The sequence below is a fragment of the Ciconia boyciana genome, chromosome 1 (assembly GCF_034638445.1).
Source record: "Ciconia boyciana chromosome 1, ASM3463844v1, whole genome shotgun sequence".
Lineage (NCBI taxonomy): Eukaryota > Metazoa > Chordata > Aves > Ciconiiformes > Ciconiidae > Ciconia > Ciconia boyciana.
Genome location: NC_132934.1, coordinates 67518426 through 67545085, shown reverse-complemented (window position 1 = coordinate 67545085; position 26660 = coordinate 67518426). Strand labels below are relative to the sequence as shown.

General features: G+C 38.4%; 1 protein-coding gene across 1 annotated transcript; it reads right to left on the bottom strand.

Annotated features, from left to right (window-relative positions):
* Positions 1–589: 589 nt before the first annotated feature.
* AMN1 (antagonist of mitotic exit network 1 homolog) lies at positions 590–26382 on the bottom strand. Its single transcript, XM_072872555.1, is given in 8 exon segments — positions 590–3806; positions 4454–4565; positions 7772–7828; positions 11527–11744; positions 13951–14095; positions 17749–17881; positions 26212–26325; positions 26327–26382. Coding segments are annotated over 8 exon segments (894 nt in total). The 5' UTR covers positions 26368–26382; the 3' UTR covers positions 590–3732.
* Between the last annotated feature and the right edge of the window lie 278 nt (positions 26383–26660).

Here is a 26660-nt window from a genome sequence, read left to right as displayed (position 1 = left end):
CTAAAATATGCTTCTTGAACTCTAGCCAAAGTAAAAGTTTTTAGTAAGTGGAAAGTGACTAAATAGTAATAGCTATAGGGTAACTTTATCCCCTAGAGAGTAGGATCAAATGATCTGCATTCCCTAATGTTGCAGTGGTAAAAAAGGTAATCTATCAGCATGGGAAGCTGGTGAGGGATGAAGAAATCTTTCCTTCCGTGATGTTTCTGAACAGAAGGTAACTAAATAAAAACAGGGAGTAAAAGCTGAATATCATTATTTTTCTCTTCTCTTGAGGAGATGCTAGACAACAAGAACCATTCTAAGCTACATCTGTCAAGGAAAAACCCTCTGCAGGGTTTAAAAAAAAAAAAGATAAAAATGGATCCACAGATAAGAGGCTGTAAATGCAGCCATTTGAAGAAGAAACCAATGTTTTCAGAGCAGTCTTGAAGGATCTGTCACCTTTAGCAGTTAACTATTGAACAAGAAGTGATGGGGAACTAATATCTGCAGAATGGAACACAATGCACCTACAACTATCCAAATACCAGGTGATGTGGTGGAAGCTTATAAATGTGAAAAAGTATGTGGTACTCACTCAGAAGACGATGTTTTTTATGAATTATGAGGTTCAGATTTACATGGTCATAAAATATAATTTAACAAGTTTTCAGAACTATCCAAACAGAAGACTTACAAACTTTAATCTTCAGAACAATATGCAAATATTCTGCAGTGCTCACCCAACGATTTACAACAATATCCAAACAATACAGAATATGAAGTGGTAAGTGCATACATGACGTTCTTCTCCCACTTCACCCAGTGCTTGTAAACATCTGTTGAAAATTACTGTGATTTAACCTCAATCCAAAAATATTCCAGTAGAGTTATACGAGTAATAAACACATACAAGAGCAGACTCAAGCTCTGACAGTGAAGGATTTAACGTGAGTTACATTAAACTTTCAAACCTAAAAATACAGTGTTAATTCACTGCAGTGTTGTACAGATTTTTAAGCACAAGGTGAGGATATACCACTAAGTTACACATTTAGAAGAGGCTATAGGAGAAGACAGTAAATCTACATGCACTTTTAAGGACACAGTGTAAGCTGCATTTGCCTTCAACAGGACAAATCCAAGGTTACATTAGCAAGGGGAAAAAGGACAACTTTGCCAGTGAGGTTAGCAGTAGCACTGTCCCACAGATATGATTTAAGTGTCCTTTGCTGTTACAGATTTTGGTGGTCTTCCGCCTTCAGCTGCTTTACTTTATCTTCATGTCTTTCTGGATGTAGCACTTGAGATGAGAGTTTGGCAACCATCACTGCACTATGTCTTACAATAACAGACTGAGGGAACTGGGCTTGTTCAGCCTGGAGAAGAGAAGGCTTCAAGGGACCTATAAGCAGCTTGCCCATACCTATGAGGAGGTTGTCAGGATGACAGCCAGGCTCTTCCAGTGAGAAAGGGTGTAACTTGAAACAAAATAGGGTCAAACGGGATAGGAGGAAAGCTTTTTTCCACCATGAATACAGTCAAGCAGTGGAATAAGTTGTCTCAAAAGGTTGGGAAGGCTCTTCAGTCTTCACTTTTTCAAGACTTGGCTGGATAGAGCCCTGACTAAGCTGGTCTGAGCTCTGAGCTGGCCCTGCTTTGGGCAGGAAGTTAGACTAGAAACCTCCTGTGGACCCTTCCCACTTCAGTTAGCTTACAATTTTACTTACTCTTTTTGTGGCACCCTTCCTGAAACCAGGGCTGACAGCCTGATCCTTATGCTTTACTTATTTGACACAATTACTGAGCGTGTCATTGGTGCTGCCTAATCAGCTAGATGGATCAATATGAAAAATAGTGCAAAATTTATTGCCAACTCATGTCCAAGAGTTCAAAGGAATGATGGGCCCTGATTGATACCAGGGATTCCACAGGGCAAGACAATAAACTACTCTTTAGCTAAAAAAGGCAATAAAACGTAGAGATTAGGTTCTTGGGCCTCTATCTGGTCCAAGGACTTGCTGTAATTACAGCCTTCAGATGCTAGTTGCTAATGTAGCAAAACTTCTCCTGTTTGCAGGAATGGTTTGTACTGGTGCAGTTGTACCTATAGGTATCACAGGAACACATTCATCACTGGGCTGAGCCATGGTACTGCATGCAACAGGAGTTAGGGATTTAGGCACTGGAGTTTGAAAATTATGCTTTCAGTTACACTTGAACAAGCTTTCTAAATGGACTTGCTCTTCCATAAACCAGATAATTAACAGAAGAACAGAGATTATTGTCAGACATCATAATATCCTTTAATATTACTGGATGCAACATATATTATATTATGTTCCATGCAATTTGACCTGAACTTTAAATAGATTAGAAGAAGACTGGTTTATTTCTGCAACACTTAAAATGAGTGTGGCTATGACAAGTGTTAAAATATGAAGTAAACATACTCCTTATAGTTGCCTAAACTCATGGGTTTCTAAGTGTCATCAGATCCATGTAAGACCACCCTAGCTAAACCCTGCTACTTCCAGATGCAGAGTATCAACATAGTGTGCTACCTGCCCTGTATAATGCTAAAATTGCTAGCATTTTAAAAAGTTTAATGGAGAAATCATGGAAGTCTCACTAGAGGTTATGCTGTTTCAAGAAAGCCAATGAACATGACTTAGAATTGTGATGAGTCCACTGCTCCATCATCTAATAAACTCGTTCTACACTTCTACTTATTTTTTTCTTTAATATGACTACAATTGAACAATATATAAATGGTTGTTATTTTCAGCTTCTGGAGGCCACTGGAGATATAATAAACCGCATACAGCAGAACATATACTCTGCTGAACTCTACCATCCTGAGATTCATGTACTCAGACACTAAATTTGGTTCTATTTCACTCACAGATATGCTTATGAGGACCAACGTTTTGTTCCCTAAAAGGATTTTCATGCAGAAACATAGGCAAAAGCCAGAGCAAATAAGTATTTGCCCATATACAAGATTATTTTATTGGTCATAGCTACCACTATGGAATTTGTTAAGTTACCACAACAATTTCAAAGCAAGTTTATGTTTATGTGTTCACAGACTGTAGTTTTGGATGTGTAAAAATCCAGCAAGTATTCAATGATAAATAAAACCAGAAACATGCAGCATCAGTAACATCAAAAGAAAGGTACCTACACTTTTTCTTCCAGACCTAGCAATAGTACATGGTTAAAGGAGACTGTTTGTTACTACTTCAAATACATTTGCATTGCTGTTAATGCCACCTCCATTCACCAGTTCTGTCTGTTGACTTGGGTCAGATTAGAGTCCCAACTTTACAGACACTTCTGCATAAGTGTTAATACTATGTTTGGGCTTGGTACTTCTACTTGCAACTACTCTCTCAGACTACAACCTCAGAACAGAGACTTACTTAAATTGGGTTTGTATATGTAGCTAAGATGCTAAAAGATACCTCAAGGAGGCTGAGCGATGACAGTGTAATATTAATTATAGCTTAACTTTCCTCTTAATGAAGAATGATCAGCGATGCAAAGACAGACAGGGCTTTAAGTAGAGACGACGACGGGGAAGCCCAGACTCACAGGCAAGGACTGGAATGGCGACGGAGACCTCTGGTGGGAACAAGGAGGGAAGCAATCTGGTGGTACAAGTCACCAGCTATTTCTCCAAGGTCTTGTTTTCTGAAAGAGCTCTCCCATCTGTAAACTTTACACTCATACGTACATGATAAATAATCAGTAAACAGTCCATGTTACTTGCTTGATTTTGTTTGATATGACTAGCTGCTCTAAAACATCTCGGGAACGATCTGCAAAAGAACCAAGGAATTTCTTGTTATTAATTCAGAATATATACAGGTGGTGTTTAGAAATTAGGTAAACAACAAAATAATTCAATTATATATCTGCATTTATGTTTATCTTGCTATTACAATATCACACTTCAGATATACCTGTAGTAATTCAAAACTACTCGGTTCTTTCTCCAATCACATAACTGTAAAGCATCACCAACCAACCGAACTTAAAGAATGCAAGATAGATTATAACCTCTCTTAAGTTTGGTTTTTTTTCAGGCTGATCAGTCCTACTCCGTTCCACTGTTTCCTGAATGGCTGCTGTTCCATACTTTTGGAATAGTGTAGGGTTTTAATATGCTAACATTTTTCTGAAGTCTTAGCATCAACTTTGGGTCTTCATCAGCATGTTGAGGGGGGAAAAAAAAAAAGGAAAGAAAAAAATCCAAACTCCAAAACAATAAAAAAAATCCCTCTCTGAGGGTTGCCATGTTTCAAAGCAAAACTCTTTCCTTGCTTGGAAAATCTCAGTGTATGTTTATAACTATTAAGTTATTATTTGTTTGGGATTATTTAAAGTATAGTGTGCTCTTCCAGAGAGAAAGAAGATACTATCAGGAAGTAATTACTCTTCTTACTCCCTGCATGATTTGACCTACCTGTCACCAATGGGCATCCATGGAACAGAAAAATGTGTATCTTCGGACAACAAGTAAGGACCGCTTCCACAGCGACATCTGTCAGATTCACACAGCGTTCCATGTGGATCTCCTGTTATGAAAATAGTAATAACAAAAGCCTGTCAAAGCACCCAGAGTTTTGGAGGCAGAGCTTTCCTTTGCCCAACCACTTTCAGAGCTCCCCACCCAAGAAGAAATTATGACCTACTACTCCCCTGTGCATTGACCCCATATGTGGTCCTATACAGACCAGGAAAATACCCTCAGGAAAAATAAAACAGCTTTTCTATGAAGAGTCAAAACTAAAAACATAAACCTGAGTTTTCCCAAAACACGTATATCGTTCAAGACAACTGAGAAAACTCTTCAATGAGATTATACGGTGTTTGAGTCCCATCAGTTTTCCTATGACACACATTCTCCTAGCAATTTGTTGTCCAGGAAAACAGAACCCAAACTGAATTCTGGGGTTTCCCAAAACAGGCAGGATTCATGAGTCTCTGCTGAAGCTCCTAATATCTATCTATCTATCTAGATGTCTACATAGTTCCTGAAAGAAGTCTAAGAACTTCTTCCAAGACTAGACTCAAACCTGCTCTCTTCTTCATTTCTGTGCAGTTGTATAACTAGTACCTGTTGTATGTGCTAGAGAAAGAATAAATTCAGAATACATTAATTAGATTATTAATGTATTAATTAGATTAATGTATAATACATTAATGTATAATACATTAATTATGTATAATACATTAATGTATTAATGTATTAATTAGATTATTACCAACTTCCCCCCCCCCTCTAAACTGCCTTACATCTCAATAAATATAACATACAAGAAGAAATGCAGAAAAGAGGCTATCAAATCTAATGAAAAATAGGATTTGGGAAAATACACTTTGGGGATCCTAGGGTAAAAATAAAAAACCCCCATTGTTTTATTGTGAAAGAGTGCTTTTCCAAATTATAAACTCCAAGGATCTTGAAAGAGCACAGAAATGAAAGGGACCTTTTGTAATAAATGCAACTTTGTACAGAATGACGACACAGAAAACAAGAACTGTATTCACAGAAGCAAGATATACAAAAGCTGGTATATGTACAGTTTTAGTTCATTTTAATAAGTGAGTGAAGTGTGGAATCTGAATGCCTCTGAATGAAGTAAAAAGATTTATAAATCTGCCTGCTAGTTACAGTTTGAGAATTTTAAGACCCTTTTTTTTTCATTGTGTACCTGACATTAGATCACTGTCTATAAACTTGCACTTTGATGACATGAAACAGAGGTATGAGGATTGTGACACAGACAAGGAAAGGAGTTACACTGAAGAAGAGATTGTAGCAAATAATTCCATATTTTCTACTAAATTTCTTTTTCTTACTACTTGTAAACCAAGAGACCTAAACCATTCTAGCTTTTTATACTGATAGAACACAACTTTTGTTTTTAAAATTGTCATTCCACAGAAAAACATTAAATTTTGCCTTATTAAAATGGCACAGACACCCCCCCCCCCCCCCCCAAAAAAAAAAACCCCACCCCAAAAAAACAAATGCAAAAGCACTTAAATGCATGGCTTTTAAGAAAGTGGAAACAAGTATTGAGCACAGGAAAACAAACAAGCAAAATCTGTACTACTATTCAGTCTGGCATGATTGAAATTTCCCATTAGTTCTTCTGAAATCAAAGCTCACCACCTCAACATTGCTTTCTTGAACACTTATAGATGATGAAGGGCTTATGGAAGCTACCTAACTTGTTCTTCCTGATCTAGTACAGCTTCCACAGGCATCCATGCACAGCACACACAAAAGAAAGGCTGTGCACCTTCAAAGAAATAACAACTACAGCAATGTAATCAGGATCACCAAAGGCCACATTTTGTAAGCTGGAAATATTTATTAAAAATAAATGGAACTGCATTTCTATGGTTTTAAAAAAAAGGGCTTACACAGAAGAATATAGTTCTCTGTGACCTGTGGACAGTAATAATACAGAAGAGGGAAGATAATACTGACAGAGTAATTATACCAACATTGCTGGAAAATAGTTCAAAACCCTGTAGGAACCTTCTAGGAACTTTACAGAACCCTGCTCTACTCAATAGCAAACCCAAAACTTATTACAATAAAATTATGAAAACTTATTACAATATTTGTGTTTTAAGACATATGTACTGAAGACTTTCAAGAATGACCTAGTCCAAATGACCTAATCCAAATCACAGTGATACACATTGTTTTACATTTGTAGGCTGGATACGAGAGGTGTCTTATGAAGACTATCTGCATAGTCTCAGGGTTGTTTAGAAAATCTGGAATCAATGTTTTGCTACAGCTAAAGGTGCAACCAGCTAAAAGACAAAGATATTTTCAAGTCACTTCTAGTATACAAAAAAAGGATCTCTCATTGCTATGGTCTGAAAAAGAGTAATTTCATCTTGTACCACAAGACTTACCAAGACTAAAAAGATTGTCCAAAATAGACAAAATCAGCTGGAAAAAAACCCAAAACAAATCTAACTGTTTGCTCTCCAAATAAAACAAGAACAGTTCTATTTCTTCCAGGTTACTAATACTGTCAGTTGACCCAGATTTGTGTTTGTTTAGGGTTGGTTTTTTTATTGAATACTATAAACTAGCAAAAGTATGACTTGTTTCCCATCTTAGTTTCTAGATGAATAGCTTGGATTCAAAACCAGCCCTTACGAAAGCAAAAACACACACACAGATAAGAAATGTACTTTACAGAAAAGTAGAAGATCATTTATGGTAAGAGGTATGGGATGCCTCTTCTCCATCATTTTATCACTGTCTCAGTGCCTAGAGAATCTTTATGCAGACAACTTCACAGTTGCTTTCATGAGTTAAGAGATTCACCTATGCAGAGGTGCTAACTGATTTCTTAAATCCATGAAGTCATCCACATTACAAGTTCTGCCTCAGTGTTCAACAGAATCAAGAAATAACTCTGAAGAAATCAAGGGAAAAAGTTAAGCATTCATTTGCATTTATTATACAGCTCTCTCAAACAACATGAGTTAAAATAAGTATACTACATTCAACAGAATAAAACTCATTTTGAAAAGACTGAGTTTTCTCAAAATCTGGTCTGGGGCACTGCTACAGAGAGACAGAAAATATTCAATTCATAACCAAAACCAGAGCAAGTGTGTACGAAAACAAAGGCAAAAGTCAGTCAATAAAAACCATCTCTCAGAAGTAATACTGATAATAATAATTTAAAAATGCAGGTATTTGCTTTTGTTCATTTCTTTGTTATTAGGTTAAGTAAGTTACCTTCAAATTCTTTGAACATGTTCCACTCACTAGTGCTGTAACACCATCATCTGTTACCTAGAGAAAAAAACCCCACATTGTTATTGACACAATGGATTAAAGCTCAATTTTTTCAAACACAGCTATTTGGGGGGGGGGGGAATATATTAATGTATTCACTCCCTGCAGTCACTGAATACACTTAACGTTACAATATTTTCTTCCCAGTTAAGCTTGTAGAAAAATTATCCAAGTATGTTTTTTTCAGTCTATTAAACACTGTTGCATTTTACTGCTGTGTGATCCAGCCTGGCTTTCTATTGGGATGTTTCCAACTGTGTAACTGCTATTTCTGCAGCTTCCTTGTCTCATTTAACAGTGGGTACACTATTATGGTCAGGGCATGGCACTTTTCATTTATAAGGTTTAAAGCACTTCTGCTCTACCTAAACCAATTTTTCTCCTGTTTTCAGGACTGCTGGAGTTGTTACTGAAGGAAGTTTCTTGGGTTGGCAAAAAAAAAAAGTAATCATAGCAGTCTTATCTGCTGTCTTACTTTTACTTATCTTGAAGCAAACCAGTTACGTAAGACAAAAATCCCTCAAACAAGCAGTCTTACAGCAGTCGTCATACACTCGCTCTAAAAGGTTTATCAAAGTGATTGGCTACAGACAGCCACGAAACAATGATTACCTGCAAGATACAGGAAAGAGACAAAAGACATTCCTTTCCTTAGAAAGGCAAGAAAGGCCAATTTATTCATTTGCTTCCGGGAACCAAATTCATTAAACTTCCTCCCTGCTTCAAAAGCTGGATTGGAGATCAGGTCCATCACAAAGGTTTTTTCGTAGTGCTTATATTAGATGGCAGGAATAGTAGTCATCAAATATACACAGTAAGGTTCAGCCAAATTTGACAGCAAGAATCCAGAGACCACAAGCTCCATTTCTGTTCAAAGATTTGGTTATTCCTGTTGCACAAATTGTCTTATTGCCTTCTGGCCCTCTATTGCAAGTCTACCGTACAGAACTGTAACAAAAAGGGTCAGATCAGTGCGAATGGAGAATGGACAGGAACGTCCCAGCATGGAGGCACATAAAGGCCTATAAGAATGGCAGGTATTGTCAGTACCTAGCTTAGTAGGTCATCAAGACGACAGCACATTTAGCTCCTGAAGACACCCAGACCAGGAGACAAAGGGCAGTAAATCAATAAATTCTAATAACTCCCACAGGTGGGACAGGATAGAGAGAGTAATCACTATCAGTTCCTAAAGGGTACAAAACAGCACATCCAAACCCACTTCATGGTCACTAACCTAAGACCAACCCAAGTAAAATGATGAAGATTTGATAGCCTGCATCCCTTATCCTCCATGTCATCAAAACAAACCTGGACCAGACTGCCTGGTTGGTGCATGAACACTGGAGAGACCACCTGAATGCTACCGTCTTGATGCTTGTGAGTATATGGTTACGACAGCGTGAGAGCATGAAACCAGTCTTGCATTAAAACAAAGCCCCCTCACTTTCCTGCACAAGCTCACAGTAACCACTGCTATACTATTACTACAGCGTTGCAGTATTGTTTCCTACTCTATTGAATATCCATGTGCATTGTCTGTAATGCCACATCTGCCCATTCTCTTCAAGGGATACACTCTTATATTGGGGATAAACCACCTGCAGTTAGTACCAAACCACAAATACATCAGCTTCTTGGTACAGACCAGTTGTCACCAAACTCCATATGCATTTCTAGCAAAGGCTTACATCGCCCAGTACCAGCAGTTAAGTACATGAGCAACCCAGCTCTATTCTACATGAGAAGTGTCTGGACAGACAAAATGGCTAACCCACAACACTCCTGCTTTTGCCAACATATTTTGCAGAAAACTAAACTGTACCACAGCCCACATAGAAAACTGTTTGCACAGCCCTTTCAGGCAAGATTCTTCCCACAATTATTTGCCATACACTGAGCCAATGAACATTAAAGAGGAAATGTACTGTTTAATTAGTGCAGGGATTTGGACTCTTGAGCCTGTGTTTCTACCTGTTAACAATGCTGGGATTTAGAGCACACTAGAAGTAGAGCAGTAAGTACAGGGTTTAGGTATAAACCCTACCTCCTCAGAATGGTAACATAAGCATACTGATGAGTAAACATAAATAGATTTCTTATGTGGTCCTGGGCCAGTGTGGCAGAGTTCTTCAGGCCAACCTTCCACTCATACTCTCTGTGTGCATACAGGGGACACAGAGCTCCATCTCCTTCATAGTTCAATCCCTCCCTTGCCTCACCTGCCCCATTTCTTGTTATTTTGCACCACTTCTATACCTTCTACTTATTGTACTTCATCTTTGCAGTCACCAGATTAGCATATTTTTAAAATGGCTACATCACCTTGAGGCATTTGGCCCCTTTGTAGTCTAGCTCACATCTGCTTCCTTGTTCCTGCAAGTGAGCTGTGCCCTTCTTTGCATGTTCATTTATTTCCAGTGTTCTCACTGTTTTACTCTTACACACAGTTTTGCCAGTTGCACTTGGTATTTTTACTATGCTTTCTGGCAATCAAACACAAGAATACAGTTAGCCTCGCAATCTCTACAGGCATGAGTCATCCATAGTTTCTCTACTTCATCTTAAACTTATTTCATTTGTATCTAGCATATATTTCCATTTATTTTTAGTCAAATGAAATTCAGAATTCTAGTGTATTATCATCATTTGATTATCAGAAAGGCAAAAAATGTGGAAACGACTAGTTACTCAAGAAGCTTTCCTCTCATTTAAAACATATACAGGGAAACTTAGCTATTTTGGATAAAGGAAGAGAGAGGCAAGGGAACAAAAAGAGTAATGAAATAAGTTTGAAGAAATTGAGTTAAATGATAATAATAAAAAATACCAAATAAAATATTAAATTACTTTTGATGCCCTACTTCTGGAAAAAATGAAAGGAGAATAGCAGCATCTAAAATAAAAGCCTGCTACGTGTTTTCCAGATCAGACTCTTCATTACGAGTGCTCTGTGTTTGACTCACATTCAACATAAAGTAATCGCTCACCACCACAGTCAACTGAATGCTACACTTATCGCAAAAAATCCTTTCCCCCACTTCATTATCTTACTGTAATTATGAAGTATGTTACAGTATTGCTGTCACAGCTGATTTCCCCATTCTTGTGTTAAATACTAACTGTTGTTAAATCCTCTTACCTGCCCTTTCTGACATTTTAAATGTCATTCTTTCCATGTTGACTCCAGAACATAACTCTGACAAGCCATTCAGAAAGCACAGTCACTCTTGAACTAGAACTAGTTATGGAGTGTTTATTTCTACTAGGGGCTTATATTGTTTGACATTCTGTATTATTATTATTCAGGTCAGTTTGTCCTACCTGAAAGCAGACAATAATCTGCCCAAGATTCTACTTTCTTTAAATGAAATATTTTGGATTACTTTACAACTTGAAGAAAATGATTGCACTAAATAAAGATACTGAAAAGAAAAATCTCCAATATTAGGTAGATTCTAATAAAAGTTTATCTTTGCTCCACAATACATGCTGTAATACCAAAATGTGTATTTTCCTGGTTACCAAGATGCAAAATATATCTTTCCTTTTCCTTGAGAGGAGGAAATTGGAAGTGAACTGTGGTCCTAAATCTTGTCAAGAGTAGAGCTAAAAAGATCCCCTTTCACTTTTACCATGACAATCTTAAAAAATAAGCAAACAAAAGTCAATTAGCCAATTGCCACCATAGTTACCTGAGTAGATGAAAAGTCCACACTGTGAAGAAATTTGCAGTTTTCTCCTAGTGCCTGCAGAGATGCATCCCTGATGCCTGAACAGCTGCCCAGGTTCACTATTTGTAGGAACTGGCAGTTGAGCGCAAGAGCAAGGACTCCACTGTCAGTTATATCGCAGCACCTTTTAAAAGACGCTTCACGCAAGTAAGGACAGGATAAGGCCAGTGCTATGACACCTGTCAAAAAAAACAGAGCAATTTAAAGAATTATTAATTTTTTAACATAACCACCATGCTGAATACAATATGCTGTCCCCTGGTCATCGACTGTTCAACTTTCATCTCATGCCATGCAGAAAGACTCTGTACAAGGAAATAATTTTGTGGTTGGTTTCTTTTAATTCAAGGATGAGAAAAGAAAATTACAATGAACAATGCTAGAGTTGATAAAAATTTCTAAATGCTGAATTCCTTTAAATCCCTGCAGAGGGATACCTGAGGGATATTATATACATGAGGTATCACCTCAGTGAGTGCATGAAAAAATGCCAATGGCTTGAAAGCAGACTGATGATAGTGCCAGGTCCCACTGATGGTGCAGTGAATATCAAGCAAAAGGCAAGGCAAGAGGTCATGTCTGAGGTCAATTCAAGAAATCAAAACAATAGTTCAGAAGCTGGACAGGAACCAGGTACACCTACAACACAGCTCAGGCCAGGACTGAAGGTCCATGGGCAGCTGGTGTAGGTGGGCATGGCAGGTGAGACCAGTCACGGCCATTAGGGTCTGCTGGTGCCCTCAGAGCCCTGACAGTTAGTAATAACCAAAATATTTGCATAGAATTGTCAGGAGGTACTCAATAAAATAAAAGTACATGAACTACAGATGCAATTCGTGAAATGAATTTATTTCAAGGATGATGGAAACATGATGATTACAGCGGTACAGAAAATTACATCACTTCTGGATAGATAGAAATAAAAAGTTGAATGTCATTAAGATATGTTTCTATGTAAGAACTTCAAAGAAACATGGATAAAATAGTACTTGCTTGGGTCAGAACCACTTTGCAAAGAATGACAGCAGAGATAGTAATGGTAGCTGAATTTGACAGAGAAGTAAGTACTACTGGATATTGTATTAAAGGACACTAAACATTCCACATGCAACCTACAGAGCAAATGTTTCCTAGTAATGACAGGGCTCAGATATTTCTGGACCTGGTAGCCAGCAGGTTTCTTAAAAAGAAAAAAAACAAACCCACCCAAACAAACCAACCAAAAAAACCCCACCTGTTACTGAATTAGTAAAAGGTAACACTGCTTTAAAATGGGGTGACTTTGGGTGGTTTTTTTCTGCGTGTAATTGAGATGAGTGATAAAGAACTGTTCCAGCTTAAATTAAAGGCTTCATAACTGATTCTCAGTTTAAAAAGGGCTCAGTTTATAAGTAGGAAAGTTAGTAAAGTTGGATGGACTAGGAACTTGCCAACAAAGAACTAGACTTCCCAGTTTTAATTGCAAAGTAATCAGGAATCTCTGTCCAAATAGATGAAAAGTATACATAAAGAGCTCGAGGCTTAGCTGGTACCTTAAGAACTGTACTAGAAATCAGTGGACAGATGAAGGCATGGAGGGAAGACCATTGCAAACTGTATCTTATGGGTCAAAAAGTATAACAATGAGGTGACATTGAAAATAAATAAAATAAATTTTTAAAAGTTTATCCAATTCTTAAGTAAAAATATGAGTGTATCACTATGCAGTGGTAAGAAAATACAAACCAAGACTGACCTAAAGTACAGTATACATTAGCTCAATACTAAATTAATATTTTGCCTCAATTTTCAATAAGGATAAGTTAATGATGGAGCAAAAGAATAAGTGTAATCAAAAGACAAAAACAAAACTTGTGTGAAATAAAACTCAGCAAGCTTAATTCTTTTAAGCTAATAGCTCCAACAACTTGAAACTTGAGGTTAAAAGTAACACCTGAAATCCTAAAGTCCTAGAGCAATTCAAGTCTTAAGTCAGAGAAGGTGCAATAAGCTTACTTAATAATAAATACATTTAATTAAAAAAGGAGAAAAAGTAATTTAGGAAATCACAAGCCTGAAACTTCAACCCCAGTGGTACTGGTAAGGTTCTGGCACAAGTTTTCAGGAAGGAATAATTTAAGATGAAGTGGAAAATATGATCAAATGTAGCATAGTTTTACCAGAAACCTAGCATAAGAGTAACCTGATAGCTCTCTTTCATAAGATAATCAGTGCTCTAGGCCTATAATTTACACCACTGAAGTGACTTTTAATTAGTATTGGTGTGGCATTGGGGATTTTTTTTTAAGCAATATTTACCCTAGATATTTTTTGCAATTTATTCCAATCTAACCAGAAAAATAAAACAGAAATAAGATCCCAGTTATCTGTGCACAGAAAACATACCTTCTGAAGTGATTCCCAATCTGTTTTCTTTGCAAGAATTTAAGTTGATTTTTTTCAGTTGCTTGCAGTTATAAAGCTGCAATAATGCATTATCTGAAATATCACAGTCTCGGAGGTCTAGAGACTCTACAGCAGGGTGTAATACCTGTAACAAAAACCTACCATTTCAGTCAAACTCTGCTATGTCATAGAACATGCATGTTTTTATCTAAAATACTTGTAATGTTAGACATCACATAGAACTTTTAAAAAATATTCACTAGAGGATGGGGTTACCAGTCCTAGGAACTAAACACTCTAAAGAAAATATGGTATATTTGCCGCAACAGTTCATCTCCTACAGCATGAATGTTCAGTTTCTGTGATCACATCTAGAATAGGGACACATTAACACTACTATTTAAACAGTGGAAGTACTATTTTGATGGTATAGTTGCTAACAGTAGTGCTTCTGCCAGCACAGATATGTTTACCAAGGATAATACCCTCAAATCTACTAGCACAACTTTGATGGCAGAAATCTGAAGTGTAAAAAAATACTGACTGTGATCAAAACTTAAATCCACTGAACAGATAAGGGTAATATGTGAAAGATATTTTTCCCCAGAGTATTTTTCTCACCTACACACACACTCTTTTTCTCATAAACAAGCAATCTCATCATCATACCATGAGGAAGTACCAAATCCTCATTAGACTCTTTCACTCCCACAACACCATAGTTTGGAGTTTTTGTGAAATCTTCCCCAAGAGGACATTTATGAAATTTAGACCCAAAGCAATGGAAGGCCTCAGATTTTAGTAACAATAGCCATATATCTTAACTCTAATTTAATTTTCAAGGATTCTCACTACTTTTTAATAAATACTGTTTATAGCCCCCTCTTGTGCAAACAATCTATACCTTTACTGAGCTGTCCTTCAGACCAACAGGCAAGTGTTAGATCAGGTTTTCACATTACCTTATCTTACTCCCTTCAGCTTGTCATTCCCTTCCTTAATTCACAAGGATAAAAGCACACAGTAAATTTCCACACGCAAGCAAAGATAACAGCACAGGTGATAGGCTTGTTAAAGGCCTATTCCTTTCTCAGGTTCATCATTCTAACAGGTACAATAAAGATATTACAAGGAATACTGTTTTTCTGTTTTGCAAATACATAAAATGCTAAAATCTTTACTGGCAAAGTCAAATAAGCCTTTTGAAAAAAAGCAAAAGCTTCTAGTGGATTATAATTGCAACCTTTCTGCAAAATGAATGGCAGACCTCAGACAGCTTTTTCTCCTCAAATGCTATAAGCCTCAAATATGTCTCTTTATGCCACAAAACCACCAACGTATGCCACAATACACTTGTGAATAGTTTTCACAAGATAACATTCAGCTCTTATTTCACTCATATTTCTGAATTCATATCTAAGGAACTAAAACAGCCAAACCCAGAGATGATGTAAGCCAAAGTGACCATCAACTTCTATTCAAGATGCCTTCCCTGACTGTTGGCTTTCTTTCACAATTCCAAATTGCCTAGGACACAACAAAAGTGAGCAAACTGCTGATTTTGAAGCCACATGAGAAATCTTATAAGAAGGATCATTAGATGCAAGGAAGTCTACATGAGAAGCAACAATACTATCAGAATACTGCCTATTTAAAGTAGCTAGAGTATTAAGCTTCCCTAGCCCATGATTCTTCACACGCTCAGGTATTACTTAGAGGTTTGCTTTCTATTGTTACTCACAGATTCATATTCACTGAATGCATATACTAAAATCTAATCTGCCTCAAAGAAGATGGAATTTTAGATAGAGTAAGGATTGTTTGGATGCAGAGTACAGGAGATTAAAGTATAGACTTACATCCTGTGGACACATGCTGAATGGCTTTATAGATCTTTATGGTAAAAGTGAGTTGGAATAAGGAGTTTAGCACGTGTGTCATGGAAGGCTGCTCCAAGCAAAAAGCAGAGCAAGGAAAAAAAAAAAGGCATGATAACACAAATCTGGGCAAGAACAGGGAGGTAAGAGATGAAATAGAAGTTTACACATAAGTGCAGGTTAACAGAATTTCAACTGGAAGAAATTTAACTTTAAGCAAAATGCTCAAACACCACCAAAGAAAGGGCATGCATAAAAGCAAATGAGATAGCATAGCCTGGAAAATTCCAAGAGAATAGATCTAGCTGCAATACTGTGGAGACTGTGAAAGAAAAGGGCAGGACGGAAGCAATAGCAAAGAAATAAAATTCCTTATCCATATGGCAGACTAATTGAGACGTTGCAAATGTGTCACATGTAGAATACTTTGGTTATACATGATGTGAGCAAGGAATACTAAAGAAGAGCTAAACAACATAAGCCATTTTTGCTATGCCAAGCAACAAGAATATCTGCAAGATGAAAGAACAGGAAAACTGAAGAGCGAAATGGTATGGAGAAATAGTATGAATTCACAATCCAAGAGATGGCTAGCATTTTCTTAAAAATGCAAGTGAGAGAAACCTGGAAACTGTTAGCAAAGAAAGCTAAGGTATAACATGCCCGAGAAAAGTGATGACAGCTAAGGATAGAATTGCAGGAAATTGCAGGAACAGCGAAAGAAAAAACACATGAGAAAAAGAACTAGAACAGAATATCCCAGTGTCAGATGGAAAACAGGCTCCAAGAGAAGGCACTGATCAACTGCTGAATGAAGACAAAGACAGATGAGATTTTACAAAGAGAGAGAGGAAAAGATTGTAACTTAAACTGTCTAGTTATTTCCAGACTAAAGATATCCTAATAGGTTTTGTGCATTTATACACACACCATCATATGGTTTTAATTATATACATCTCTTAGGATGCTTACAAAGGATTACTTAATGAAAAGATAGCCTAAACCAAATTTTGTCAACTCAAATTTTCCAAAATAAGATAAATGAATAAGACACTGATTTTTACTTATACTTATTTTCTACAATGAAAAAATGGTGCATACTAAAGATAAAATTTTTTGTTCATAAGTTTTCCACAGTATTCTGATTCTGCCTCTAGTCTTGGCTTCACTATTCTGACTCTGAGAAACTGACACTGTTTGCCTCTTCTGAGTTACAGGTCAAAGCAGGAATGAACAGGGAGTCATTAATTTTCTGTTTCACCAAGGCAAACCTTTAGCCTTCCTCAATTCTCACGCCTCCCTTTGAGGCTAAACAAGATAACAGTAGATAGATACCAAAATAGATGTGCCCCTGAATTTACAGCTAAAGAAAAGTCATTAACTAGTTTCATTTTGAAACACTGACACACAACAATGAGCAAAAGGGATGAGAGAATTTGAACTATTAATTTCTAGCCCCAGCATCATCATATTTCAAAGAATCAAGATTTAAATAAATTATATGGAGATCATGTCCATAATGTCAAAAGAACATAACAGAAATCCAACAAGTTCCTGAAATCTTTTAATTACTAAATTAAGTACTAGCTTCTTGAAACATACTACATTCAGGAACAGAGACTGGTTTGCAATAGAGTCCAGTTTCCCCATACTGAAAAGGGATAATATATGTCAGCTGGTTACACAGAAATCAGCTATCACTGAAGGGAGAACATTTTTAATTTATTTGTCACTACAAACATAATCTTATTACTACTAATACAGGACTATTAACATTATGAAGTTTAAGAAAAAAAACCTGTAAAGACATGGACAGAGTAAGCAGGCCTGAATTTATCTGTTGTCTCATGTGAACAGTTTTAGCTTAGTTCATCCTTGTGATTAACTACCACAGACAGAATAGTTTTGAATGGGTTCTTACCTCACTGATATTTGAATCAGTTATTTGACCTTGCCTACTCATTAATTTAATCAGTTTATCCTTTATGTTGGGTGGCAATGACTTAATATCTGCAGCATATCTGGAAAAGTTCTTTGTCAAACATTGAAGGCATCTGAAATAAAGGAAAGTTACAACACAATCAAAAATAGGCATTACATATTATAACTAGAACAATCAAGCCGTAAGATGTCATCTTCTACATCCAGCTATGCTGCCTTCAAACTTTACCAGTTCCAGCTGTCCCATGCTACCACCAATTCAGTTATTGCCCTTTGGGGTCAATCAGCTGATCCTTCTGCACAAGTGTTCCCCTATCAACTGTAGGCAAAAATTGTAGCCTCATTCACTGCAATCACCAACTCGGCTCACAAAATTATTTTGCTGGTAATATATTCATGAGCTGTAAGAAAAGCCTTTTCACCAGCTAAGCCTCCACTCAGGAGGCAGTAAAATCTTTAGTTGGGACAGCTAGTTTCAGAGAAGGGACACCTCTCTTTCACCTCAGTTAAAAACGTTAAGGAGATATTTTCAGATGTAGTATTTTGTTCACTGTCTAGTTTGTAGTACTCTTTTAATATGAATTGTGCTGTGTAACCCTGTGCTCAACCTTTTTAACCTTGTGCTTAAAACTAGATCTGATCACAGAGGATTGTCACCTGAGGCAGAAATTTTTCTGTCTTAGTGGGGTCCAGGAAATCACAGATCAACAAGTTTGTGGTCCTACAAAGTAGATCAGACAAAATAACTAGTGGACACATGGAAAATATAATATACATGGGAAAGTGAACCCACTTGGATATTTACAAGGTATTCAAAAAGCCTCATCAGCAATGGTTCTTCAAAAAATTAAGCTGCCCTGGGATGAGAAGGAAGGTTCTCACACAGCTGGTTGAAATCCTATCACAATCAGAAACACGGATTGGTTTGACTCAGTAAAGCCATTGGTTTCTTTAATAGCATATTTTAGGCCTCCTTCCCCACCCCCCCAAACATGCTTATATGTCAGAATGATTTATCAACCTGAAGGAAACAGCCTGATTATCATATACACTGGGGTAGAGATTTTGAACTAACAATAATGCCAACATACACTGCATTTTCTATAGATCATAAACATCCTGCTCTCTGGACATCTTTTGTATTCAGGTTCAAAATTGTTTCCCTGATCTGAACAATCTGTTCCCTTTGCCAGATACTGAAACTTGACTTAAAGTTTCCATCATGAGATACTGCTGCATGAGAAATTGCAAACAAATCTCAAAGACACACAGGGCTTAAGTATTCATCTGAAAAGGAAGGACTAGGCAGAAATAAATATTAATAGGCCTACTAATATCACAGAATGCTGGGTGATGCTTTAAGACAGGATTTGAAATCCTAGAATTTTATCTGTGTGAATGCCACAAAAAGGGATCATTTCAGTAAGAATATGTTAAGAGACTCCAGATGGAACAGAGCTTTTTGGGAGAAAACAAGAAGAACCTTACTTAAGAAAAATAAAACAAAGAGATCAGTATTATCCAGAGATATGTGGAACATTACCAAGGTGGAACACTTGAAATAATGGTTTTCAAGGTCAAATATACAGAAGAGTATTGACTTATGCAATATTGAGTACTATAGAGGGACACTAATCATGCAATCCTATTTTTTTAAGATTCCTAAGGCATTTTAATATATCATAGTATCATCAATCAGGAGCTGGTGGAAGGCCAGGACTTACATAAAGTTGATAAGGAGGATTCAGACTGGAATGTGGAACGTCTAAGTAAAATTATTGTCCTTGGGAAGTGAAACACATCCCGGAGAAATATGTAAGCTAATTAAGATGTTTTGGGAACAATCTGAAGCTTCTAGCAGAAGTGTGATAAGAAGCACCCTCAGGCGAACTATCCTCATTATAATACTAAAAGTCACACCCCTTGAGCTGGAGACACCAGCCCAAGCAGAGACCGCCCACCTTTGGGCATGCATAGAATATTAAAGTAATACTGTGGCTTTAAGAATAAGATGAGAAAATGCAGACCAATAGAAAACTGCTTTACGTAATTACTTATACATATGTATAACTAGACTGTATAAATACTGTACCTGTATGAATGAGCCAGGGGGGCTACCTTTGTGGAGCTACCACCTAGCACCCGGGTCTTGCACAAAACCTGAAATAAACTGGTATCTTGGCTCTGTGCACGTACTGGGTATTGCACACTGGGTAATGAACTCCGTTTGTGGGACAACAATAGGATACATAAAATGTTAAAGTCCCAACCTCTGCAACTTAAAATTACAATCACAGGCTTACTGAAACACCAAAGGCAACTCCGGGAAGAGTTTATGAATAGCTTCTAAGCATCCTGAGCATACTGACCTGCAGAGCAATGACAACTCGCTAATATGCTAAAAGACAACTGCTGGTCCTTAAGAAAGGAATTGCAACTCTCTGAAGGGAGATTTCATTATCCAAAAACAAAGTCCCAAGGTGAATGAGGAACATAAACTAGCCTGAAGCTAACCAACATCCAGAGATAACTGAAAAGGTAACACTCTGTCATCTAGGAAATGCCAAGACTTTAAAAAGGATTACACTACAGCAAAACTAAAATGGAGGGAGTTGAAATGGGGGAGGAAGGGTAACTCCTCACTGTCCTGCTCTTGCTTAGAAACCTAACATGAGTCCATACAAGGGATGGAGTTCTTCGAATTGGAGGTTCTATTATCTATTGATCATAGCTACCTGAATTAGATTCCCTAGGCCAACTTTTCTTTTTAAATCCTATCCAAAATTTTGAAAGAAAACATTACTGTCCTACAAAACATTTTGCTTTTGTAGAATCAACATTATTCCATTAGCTCACCCTACTAGTAAACTCAGAGCAGCTACTGTAATTGCACCATAACTCTCTCCACTGGAGTTGGCCTCTGTGCTTTTATGTGACCTGGATACATACAGCAATAACTAAGACTGGGAAGTAAAGAGTATAATGCATTCACCTGGCAGACAGATTTTGTCCCAGTCTAACTTAATGAAAGAAGCCATGAATCCTGTTTTTCATGGACAGGGATAAACGGAGTAGTGCTTTACTCCTGTTACGACCTGATAAAAGACTATTCCTTCTTGCAAAACCCCCAGACGCTTTTTTCCTGCTCCACATTATCAGACTTAGTACACCAGCTGTTTCTAGTTCAGAGTGGTCTACAAAGTGTCAAATGGCACACTCATTTGTTCCAAATGTGTCAAGAGATGCAGAACAGAAAAGGCCTATAATCTTTAACCTCAAGCTTTACGACAGGGTTAAGGCCTTATGACAGGACAAATGTGTATATTTCCAATACATAAAACAGAAATTAGATCTTTATGACTAATTATTCTACAAATGGTCTAACTTACATCAAGGTGCAGCTTATCCTAAGTTATGTCACATGAAATAGAATAGCAGAACAGATGTTAGAAGTGGGAGACATCAGAAGAAGAAATGAACCAGAGCAACAGAAACTAAAATAGGTTTAATGGCAAATAACAAAATAGATATATCTTCCTACATTCTTTAGGGATGGATAATTTATATTCATAGTGTTGCCATGAAAAGCCGAAATCAGGACTCAACAGTCGGGATGACTATTAAGCAGGTATTCTTTATTGCAGCGCTGGGCAGCACTGGGGATCGCTCCGCCACAAGTGCTCCGCCAGGTTAGCACAACACATCAGTTCATATACAGAAAAATCATACCTAGTCATCAGATTTCCTGAAAAGGGCAGTTTTATGGTGATGAGTTCCTGGAATTCATTTACATAGTCCAAGCATGTGCGGTAAAATTAGGGTTAGGGTCTTTTCACCCTCCCGGTGGGTCTTCCATGGTCTTCCTCATGTTGTCTGCTAGTTGAACTTTGGGCTTCCTTTGTCCATATATAGTCATTGAGTTAGCTCATCAGTCCTTCGGCCTTGGAATGTTACAAGGGGATCAATTTAAATTAGTTCTTTGGTGCTTACCTTCGGCGCAAATGTCCTGAGTTCCTGTTATCAGTGATTTAATTAGGAAGCCTAATGAGCTTGCTCAAGGCCTGTTTAGTCTTATCAGGTAAGAAGTTACAGGAAACGTCCTATCATCAACTCTGCTCAGCAGGTAACTAAAACTATCTTTGCGGGGGAAGAGAACAAAAGAGAACAAGGATGCAAGTGAAACTAAAAAAAAATGCAAGTTTATGTATCACAGTAAGGTCTTAGTCAGGGATTGTCAGGGATTTAACCCTTTCAATAGTAAGACCATAAAAGGAAGCTCTGTTTTGAAACTGATACTCTACTTCTGTCCTCAGTTTTTGTTCATGCAGATGTACCCATCTGCAAATGTTCTGATGCCTTTGTAAGACATGTAGTTTTCCAAGACACTGACAGGTCAGGTAATGCATTAGTCTGCAACCCGCTGGCCACCTGTTAATGATGCCTGTCACCACAGGAGCTAGCTATCAACGACACATGGAACAATCAAACCTAAACAATACTTAACTACATACTCTTGCGATGACTTAAATGTGCAGCACACTTCTTTATCATGTAGTGACAATCTTAATTAAAACACCTTTAAATGTGAAGTTTCATTTGTGTTGCTCTAAGAGTCTCATTTTTGATGGTAGAAACTCTCTTGGTTCTGAGCTTATGTCTGGGCATTAACAAGTCAGCTTAAAACACCTGCCAGGGCTCTGAGAGATTTGTAACAGCAGCCTCCTACAAGTATGACAGCTAAAGCTGTTATCTGCCCCAGCTGCCTTCTCTACCTCTCCAGCAAGCGTTGTTGCTGCCAGGCATCCACTCTATTTGTCAGGCCCTGCAACTCCTACACCGTCAGTTTTCAGTCAGGCATAATTATGTAAACCAATTACAAATTTGGTGTACCTCAATACCTAGCCTTAAAACTGCATCAGCTAGGAGTGCATGTGTAAATTGGTCATTTCTCATCTTGGGAACAGTAACTTCAGGAAACAAGCTAATATAAGATAAAATTTGAGGAAAAAAAAAAAAAAAAGAAAAAAGGATGTTTCTAAATATTTCCAGTATGATGCTCTTGTGCATGTGACCTTTGGAGTGCTAAGGGGCACAGGGCAAAGGCCAACAAGCAGCAGACAAACAGCAGACACCACCAAACAGCAGCAACACCTTAATAAATTCACTTTCTGTTAGGTTTGGAGATCTTAAAAATAATGACCTTCTTAAAAGGACTACTGCACAGACTAATAGATTTGTTTCAGTTTTTAGTTTCTGCTGTAAGTTCTGCTAGTTAAACAATAAGACTAAGGGTTAGCATAAGTAAGAAGCTTAAAGTGCAGCATGGCATAAATAGATAGTCATCACCTGATTGGCGTAAGACAAGAAACAATACACTAAAATTACACACATTTGTTAAAAGGTTGTGTAATTATTAGTTTCAAGTACTAGTCTTACTGGTATAATAATTATATTGTTATATTAACATAGAAAACTGCTGCAGCATTACTAACTAATAAAGTAGTGTAAAAAAGATTAGTAACCGATCAAAAGTAGAAATTGTTTATGGTATCAAGCGCTACAGTACACATAAAGAGAAATTGCTAGGTCTAAGATCTAAGGTTAACCATGAGAACATAAGCATGCAGTGTAATGCACATCTTAAACACCATTTTAACAGATTAATCATGCACAACAAAAAAAGTATGGGTACGGTTTTAGCTTTGCAAAAAGAAAACAGTTATTAGCAAGACAGAACCCTTGTAATTAATTTCTATTAGCAGCCCAGCTGTCATTACACTTGGTTAGAGTGGTGTGTAAAGTCCAAACAGAGGTTGGAGAGGCTAGTTCCACCCCCTCTTATCTCCCCAACCACTTTTTACTGTGCCTTCCTCATGCTGGCTCGGAAATTCACAGTTGTACAGTGAGCTGTTCGGCATCTGATCTGAATGAAAATTGCTGTGACTAAAACTGTGAAGTCAGAGAAATAATACTGCCAAAACAAGTGGCTGAGGGCAGGGGGCAGCAGCAGCCTAGAGTTAAGCCAAATTAGATTTAGTGTATAGCCACAGCTCTGGAGCCCCTATAGACAACTTTTCTGCAACAGAACCTTGCCTGGCACCAGAATGCCACCAAATCACAGCAAATTGAACTCATACCGATTAAAAACTCTAGAGAAGTCAAAATATTAAGGCTCTATAATCCGAAGTGTAGCACAAATTTAAGCAAGGAAAGAAGCAAGATTTCCTGTGTGGAAGCACATTAAAAAAACCTCTAAAGTTAGCACAGTGTAATATGGGCACCTGTAGCAGGTCACTGCAGAAGACATTGTAATGATGAGACAGTGATTTCAAGGAGACCCTGGCAAAATTTAATCACAGGCCTTGGTTGCAGAGACCCGTACATCAGCATGAGTGACTGTTATATAACCTGAGCACACACTATGATCGCCTTTCACTCCTTCCTCTGGAGATGTGTAAGAATGCAATGTTTTCACTGTACTTGGGTGACCGCTGGATGAACTTGGCTGACTGACCGTAACAGAGAAGCCTGTACACGGCTCCGACTCAGCACAGGTACAAGTAGATTACATGATCCACATTCTTTGCCTTGTCTTGAGATTAAACAGCGTATCTACATGTAACATTCCTTTACTTGACTGCAGAAATTAAGAATAGTTGTCTACTTCTAAAAAATCTTATCAAAGCTCTGAAGTCCACAACAAGTGTGAATCTTGCTACAGACGGGATCTGTGAAGCATGCTGATCAATGTGAAGAGGCTTGTCTCATGCTGCAATAGCTGGGGCCCTCAGCATCAGAAGGGACATAAGATTGCTATCATGTTTTCTACTACTACTATTCTTTATGCAATAAACCAGTTAACTAGCCTTGAGAGCCCATGCCTTTGTTACTGAGATCCCAATTGAACCAGCCCCTCCTCGGTGCAAAACTGCACCCTATCTTTGGCTAGGGTGAGTCAAATAGAGTTTCTGAGCCTTTTGGGGGACCATGTGTGCACCTACCATGTGGTTGGTGCACGTGTGCATGGACCATGTGGCTGTTCCGTCTTCTATGATGGATGCCTATTGAGTCATGTGAATGGGCAAGCAGTCCTTTGTCATACAAGGGCACACACTTCAATTACGTGCTAAATACATATTTATTATATGACACCTACATTTTGTCCACTGGGTAAATGAACTTTTCTGGCAACTCATCCTGAAGGAGGCAGATTGTCACCATATACTGTAGTACATAAAAACAGTTGTATCTAAAAACTTAATACAAACTTAAGATTGATTTTTTTCTCTTGAAGATACTAAGTGGCTAATGCAGCCATGTTTGAATAGGGACCTGCAAATCTACACTGACTACTTAGTTCAAATTTGCAGAAAATACTCCAAAACCAATGCAGATACATGGAAATCAATGTGAGCTATGCCAAATCTTCTAATTACATTTAACTGCCTCTTGCCACAGAATTTTAAATTTAGCTTGAGAAAAAAGTTATTAGGATTAATTGCATTCTTTTCAAAAAGCCGGTTGATATTCTCAGAGTATATTACTGATCTGCAGTTTAAACAATTAATCATTTAAATTACAAATGTCTTCACTGTTATTGTACCTTATAGGAAACAATAAAACACTTATTGGCTACACCAGGGCAACTATATCTTCAGTGCTTTAAAAGAAGAATAAAAGCCTAAGACTAACTGTATTGTTTGCTAGCTATTTTTGTTTTATCTGTCAAATCAAATATCTTATCCCTATGCTGTCTCTAACTCCCTCCTAAACACAAAGGAATCTGACATAATGAAAAACTCAAAGCAAAACAACACTCAGTGGATCCACTGGGGCCAGGTGAAGCCAGGGATCCTCAGCCATCCCTCCACATCCAGATCTGTCAGGGATTATCGTGTTATCTACCTGCCAAACCCTGTCACTCCTGTCAAACCCTGCCACCTGTCCTGTAACTCCTCCCAAACTGTCACCTCTGCCAAACTGTCACCCCTGCCAAACTGTCACCCTGTCACCCATCCTGCCACCGCATCAAACCCTGTCACCTCTGCCAAACCCTACCACCTCCCCTGCCACCTCATCAAACCTTGTCACCTCTGCCAAACCCTGTCACCTCTCTTGTAACTCCCACTGAACTCTGTCAAACCCTGTCACCTACCCTGTTACCACTATCAAACTCTGTCAGCTACCCTGCCACCACTACCAAACGCTGTCACCACTCTGACATCCCCGCCTGCCAAACCCTATCCCCTGCCCTGTCACGCTGGCCAAACCCCTCCTCCGGGCTCCCCCACAGAAGGGCCCCGCGGGTTGCCTCGGTGACACTGCGTTTACTCGAGGCCGCGGCCTCGCCGTGAGGGCAGCGGTCTGACCCTGAACCCACCGGACTTCCCGGAGGGAACGAGGGCCGGCGGGCACAGGGGGAGGGTGTCGGGGCGGCACTCACAGGTCCAGGAGGAGCTGGACTTCCTCGCCGGCACCATCCCAACCGCCGCTGAGGCGGCTCATGGCGGCGGGGAGCGGGGAAGGCGGCACCGCCCCAACCCAACGGCTCCCGGGGACGGTGCCGAAATGGCGGCGGCTCCCTCCGGAAGGCGGGCATGACGGGAGATGTAGTCCTGCACCCGGCCCGCCCTGTGATCGCCGCAGGGGTTGTGGCGGGAAACGGCAAGAGTACCTCATGAAGCGGCCTGAAATATTGTGAAAAAGCCCAAATCTCGCAAAAAGGGGCTGTCTCTCCCCACTTCCAGCGCTTAATATTTAGGACAGAGTATCTTCCCAAGCCTGGAAGAAGTACAGGAGAGCTTGGGGAGGTTAGGAGCCTTCAGGCAAGGGGCACAGTTGTTTTAACTGCCGTTTCCCTCGTTGCTGCCATCAGTGGAGTCTTACCACAGC